This window comes from Myotis yumanensis, unplaced genomic scaffold (genome assembly GCF_028538775.1).
Source record: "Myotis yumanensis isolate MYYU_CA2020_CCGP unplaced genomic scaffold, mMyoYum1.0.hap1 SCAF_1, whole genome shotgun sequence".
Taxonomy (NCBI): Eukaryota; Metazoa; Chordata; class Mammalia; order Chiroptera; family Vespertilionidae; genus Myotis; species Myotis yumanensis.
The window spans coordinates 172,976,810-172,982,809 of NW_027223752.1; the positions used below are offsets into that span (position 1 = coordinate 172,976,810).

The following is a 6,000-nucleotide window of genomic DNA, read 5'->3' on the forward strand; positions in this document are numbered from 1 at the left end:
ATGTAAAAAGAGACATTGGTTGCCTCCCGCATGCGCCCCAACCTGGGTCAGGATGGGGATGGAGCCTGCAACTGAGGTACAGGGGCCCCCCATACCCCTTTTCAGTTCATGTGCCCATGCTCTGACCACTGAGCCAAACCGGGGAGGGATTTTTACTTTTGTTTTTTTTTTTAAAGAAGAGACTTAATTTTGCTTTTGGGAGAGATTATCAGTAAATACCATTTTAGATTTCTACACTGAAAAGTTGTTTTAGTTTTGCAAGTTGACAAAAGTTCTAGAAATAGATGGTAGTAATGGTTGTACCATGTTGTGAATATACTTAATGTCACTGAACGGTACACTTAAATTAAACATGAGAAAGTGTTCATGAAAAACAGTAAGAAGCAGCAGCATAGTGAATTAATATTAATAAAATAACTAAAGTTTTATAGGGGTCCTGATATCATTTGCCCAATTTGCTGAGAAATTTTCTTTTTTACTTTTTTTAATATATTTTTACTGATTTCAGAGAGGATGGGAAAGGGAGAGAGAGATAGAAACATCAATGATGAGAGAGAGAATCATTGATCAGCTGCCTCCTGCACATCCCCTACTGGGGATCGAGCCCACAACCCAGGCATGTGCCCTTGACTGAACCCAGGACCCTCCAGTCCACAGACTGACACTCTATTCACTGAGCCAAACCAGCTAGGGCTACTGAGAAATTTAAAATGGCTGTTAATGTTCTTGATATTAACCAGAGAAACAAAGGAGCAAATGAAAACATTAATACATAAATATAATGTAGACATTCAAATAGTCAACTCGATTTAAACCTATTTCTTTTGTATATATACAAAATAATGAGACATTTGCAGTGGAATAAGCTGTTTTTAATCTATTAGATGTAATTGGGATTGGGTTTTGTTTTTAAGCTGCTGTGCCTTATTGGAGAATCTTTTGATGACTACAGTGATGATGTATGTGGAGCCGTTGTTAATGTTAGAGCTAAGGGTGATAAGATAGCAATATGGACTACTGAATGTGAAAACAGAGATGCTATTACACATATAGGGTAAGTTTTGCTCTTTGTGTATTTCTTTTAAAATATTAAGATAATCAAAAGCAGGGTAGTTTTATTTGTAGCTTTAGAAATACTTGTATTTGTAGATCATTATTTTCCTCGTATTGTTTTCATGAACACTTTTGTCTACTTTGGCATGTAGCATATTAATTTATCAATGAGAATATAAGTTTTTCTATTTTAAAATTGTACTACTAAGTGTATAATCCTCATAGTAATGCAGTGAGAATTGGTGAATATTATACGTGTATTTTGTGCTTGTGTGTACATTGTACATAGAGTTTTTATTGAAATTTAAGTGACACTATCTTGGTTTTGCCCATATTTAAAACCCACATGTCTAAGCTTTAATCTTTTTTTGGTAAATATTATTCTTTATAAAAATTGCCTGTCTTTGTTTTTTTCTTTCAAACATCAGTCAGTTAACTAGGATTTTCTTTTTACTACCTTTAAATTAGTAAGATTTGGTTTTAAGCTGTGTTAAAATTAGGTATTGGCCATAGGTCATAAAATGTTTGGTTTGCCTTTTGTGATTTTTCAAACATTAATTCTCTGAATCCTTCTAAATTAAAAGGTATGGGCATGCTCCAGGTTTTATTCTGTAGGTTTCTGTAAGAGAAAGGAGATGATTGTTGATTTGTCATCATATTTCTCATTTTTCTGTCAGCATCAAAACTTAATTGGGAATGTTATATATCTTCGAAACAAGTTAAAAGAAATTAAGTGTGAAATTTTTTCCCTCAGACAATTTTGTATTTGTGTCAAAGTTTTGAAATCTTTATAATTTGACTTCTCCAAGGATAGAATTTTTATCCTTTTGTTTTGTTTTGTTTTGTTTTTAACCTCTCCAAGTTGCGTGGCTCAGTGCTCTTGTTTTCTGGCATTTTTAATGATTTAGTATAATTGACAGGACTATATAGTGTCATAATGTAAACTTGATGATAATGATTATGATTTAAGTTATCATAAAATTGTTATTAGATGCGTTCATCAAGGGAAGGTATTGAAATCTTCTGAAGGTTGGAGTATAAAGTAAAACTGTCTTAGTGTCATATTGGAGTATTTAGCTCCATGAAAATGTATGTCCCTTTATTTAATTTTGGTGCTTATTTTTAAAATTTTGATATTTTTTTCTTAAAGATCCATTTTCCTTGTCACCTTTATCTCTCATATTCACTTACCCTCTTGGTTGTAGCCACACAGCCTTATTTTTGTTCCTTAGCCTTCAAGATACGCTTCATTCACTTGGCATTATACTTTTGACCTCATGACTTTTAAAGGGGAAATTTCTGTAATTTCACAGATGAGATTAGTGCCTTATTATATAGTAACACAACCCCAATACTTAACCCTCTTTGGCACTTAACACATTTTGTTCTTAAAATAGTGGCACATCTTATTTGAAAGGTAGGTTGTGGAGTCAGTATATAAGGCAGAAATCATGGGTGTTCTAGATTGTCCAGAAGATATCATAAATTGCCTTCAATTTTTGTCTGGGCAATCATGTAGTAGGTATAGTAAGTGTAATTGTGCAGTAATATATAGTATTTACTAGGGTTTATATGTAACAATTAGCATTTTAGACCAGAGAATGTAAAAACATGTTCATGTAATTTATTTTAATTATAATGTGTTACAGCTCTATCATGCGTATTTGTGATTATTTGTTTATAAATAATCAAATACTATAAATACCATGCCCAGGGACTGCTCCTGCTGTGCTTATTGATTTATTAATAATTATCACAGTACCTGATACATAGTAGACTCAAATATAAGAATAATAATACTGAATTTGATGTGTGCATGAATAAAAATTAATGGCCACTTTTCTTTTTCTTCTTCTAGGAGGGTATACAAGGAAAGGTTAGGACTTCCTCCAAAGATAGTGATTGGTTATCAGTCCCATGCAGACACAGCTACTAAGAGCGGCTCCACCACTAAAAATAGGTTTGTTGTTTAAGAAGACACCTTCTGAGTATTCTCATAGGAGACTGCGTCAAGCAATCGAGATTTGGGAGCTGAACCAAAGCCTCTTCAAAAGCAGAGTGGACTGCATTTAAATTTGATTTCCATCTAAATGTTGCAAAGATATAAGAGAAGTCTCATTCACCTTTGTCTTGTACTTCTGTGTTCATCTTTTTTTTTTTTTTTTTTTTTTTTTTTGTTAAAATGTCCACTGTCCCAATCAAAGAATTACAGTACACATCATCCCCAGAATCCATTAATGTGTTTCTGGCCTACTCTGTAATAGCTTAGAAGAATTATTATTACAAACATATTTTACCCATCCACAATGTTAAAAAGGAACTTGCATTTCTATACCTTACAGGAAAAGAATTCTATTTATGTTCCATTGTATGCAGGAGCATATTTTGCTGGTTTGAAAGAGTATGATGCATACAGTTTTCTAGCAATTTTCTTTGTTTCTTTTTACAGCATTGTCTTTGCTGTACTCTTGCTGGTGGCTGCTAGATTTTAATTTATTTGTTTCCCTACTTGATGACATTAGTGATTCTGATTTCACTTTTTATTTGTTTTGCTTTTGTTTTTTTCCTCATGTAATACTGGTGAAGGATCCAGGAATATGACACAAAGGTGGAATAAACATTAATTTGGGGCATTCTTTGGTAATTTTTTGTTTTTTTGTAACTACAAAGCTTTGCTACAAATTTATGCATTTCATTCAAATCAGTGATCTATGTTTGTGTGATTTCCTAAACAATTGTGGATTATAAAAAATGTAACATCATAATTACATTCCTAATTAGAATTAGTATGTCTGTTTTTGTATCTTTATGCTGTATTTTAACACTTTGTATTAGGTTATTTTGCTTTGGTTAAAAAATAGCTCCAGTAGAAAAGTGGTCCCATTCATATAAAGACAGTGTACAAAACTGTAAATAAAATGTGTACAGTGAATTGTCTTTTAGACAACTAGATTTGTCCTTTTATTTCTCCACCTCTGTAGAAAGAATTTGTAATTCTTATTGCAAGCCAGTCTCTATTGTGTCTTCTCCTATAGTGTCTTTCACGTGAACAGTATAAGTTTGGAGCACTAGTTTGATTATGTCTATTACGATTTTTAATAAATTGAATAGGTAGCATCATATATGAAATTAAATCAATGTGGCTATCTCTGTGTTTTATAAAGGAAGGCACAGTCCCTCAGTCTTAGGTAAATCATGTACTATTAACATGTTATAACTCTTGAGAATTGTGATCTTGGTGCATCACTATTTGTTTGGTAGGATAGTCGTTGTAAAACTTGATTGCTGAATTGAGATGTTCTTTTGTAAGTAGCATAGGGAAAGAGTACAGGTGGTGGGGGCATATGTATTAAGAATTTTGTTAGTGCTGCTGTTTAAATAGTATGAAATAAGACATTTATATTGGTAAATTGGTGTAGTACGGTTTTATGTAAACTTGAAAATTTGATCTACTCCTTGTAGGCATCATTTGAAAGCAAATTTGAAGACATGTTGCCTATAATATATAATTAATAGATTTCAGATTCCATGAAATGAAATATGGCTATAATAGACAATTTAAGCCAAACTAGGTAGAATGAAAATCATTAGTTGAGAAGAAAATTTGTTTTTAACTGAAAATGGAAAAGCTTGACAAAAATCCTATATAAAATAAACATGAAATTAATAGTATTGATTTCATCGAAGACTTTTAAAACCATTTTAAGAGTACCACAAGCTACCTAATCTGAGTCTTCTCGATATTACAACTCTTATTCACTGTTCTAGAAATACTGACTTGTGTTTATAATCCCAATTTATTGTACCTAATATCTGCGGCTTAATCTTGAGTGATTAAGGTGGTGTATTGTCTGTTGATATGTGTAGTTGGTTGTGATCACTTCAAGAGCTTGCTTAAAAGTGGTGGTGGTGTGTTGTTAGTGGGTGGGATTGGAGTTAGCATATCTATTGAATATGAATGCTCTTCTAAGATGCAGTCCATTTTAAGAAGCATCTGCTTTCAGGGGTGGAGGAAGAATAATACATTAAATGTACACAGTTCTAAATTTTTAAAAGCTCCAACTTAAAAGTATTTGATTATCCCATCATTGCTATTTTAGAATCAGTCTGTTTTAAATATTTTTTTTTCCCATTGGGGAAGAACGGTAAACTGTCTGAGTCACTTTTGCAAATGCTACTTAAAGTATTACAGCAATGTGCAGCTTTTCATAACTTCATTAGCATCTTTTCTAAATATAAGATTAGACTACATGATTTTTTAACTTTTTCTTCCCTACCCAACAGAATATTATAAATGAATATATTTTCATAATAGAGAATTAAAATAATCTTTAACAGATGAATATTAATTCATTGTAGGGATGTGATATATTAATCAATTTGTTAATCCAAATTCTACCAAAGGATTTGAAGGCATAGTATGTAAGAATTAAATAGTTACAATGCTTATATAATACTATCTGCCAGGCAGTGTTCTAAGCACTTTACATGCACTTTAACCTACATAATAATTAGCTGCTGTTATCCCCATTTTGCAGATGAAACAGATGAATATGGGATTTAAGTTACTCTATAGCTTGTAAATTGCAAAGTGTGGGTTTGAGTCTGGAAATTTGGTTCCAGAGACCCTGTAAATTACATTATACTCTCAATAGTGTAGATCCTATCTGATAGGCTATAGTAAATTGTACCCGATTATAGTCAGTTTATAGGTCAGATGTATGAACATTTCATCTTCCTTTGGTAATTAAATTTACAATGGATTTAGAATCTCCCTGGCTCATTCTGTTAGCAATCAACTAATCACTTGGGGAAATTTTGAGAAATGGAGACAGGTGGAGGAGTTTGTAGGTTAAGTGAATATTTTCATACAGTTTTTGTGTCTATCCTATTCTAAGATAAATGACAAAATAAAGCAAAATTTTCAGGTTGATAGCAGTTGGGATT

The 6,000-nt window shown here is 32.2% G+C and overlaps 1 protein-coding gene across 1 annotated transcript in view; it reads left to right on the plus strand.

The window, feature by feature from the left end:
• Positions 1 to 3,985, plus strand: part of EIF4E (eukaryotic translation initiation factor 4E) — a 49,146-nt gene extending 45,161 nt beyond the window's left edge. Inside the window, exons 6-7 of the mRNA XM_070392386.1 lie at positions 915 to 1,054; positions 2,912 to 3,985. Of these exons, the coding sequence (XP_070248487.1) occupies positions 915 to 1,054; positions 2,912 to 3,026 (255 nt within the window). The 3' untranslated portion in view covers positions 3,027 to 3,985. The remainder of the gene's footprint in view (positions 1 to 914; positions 1,055 to 2,911) is intronic.
• Positions 3,986 to 6,000: the final 2,015 nt, after the last annotated feature.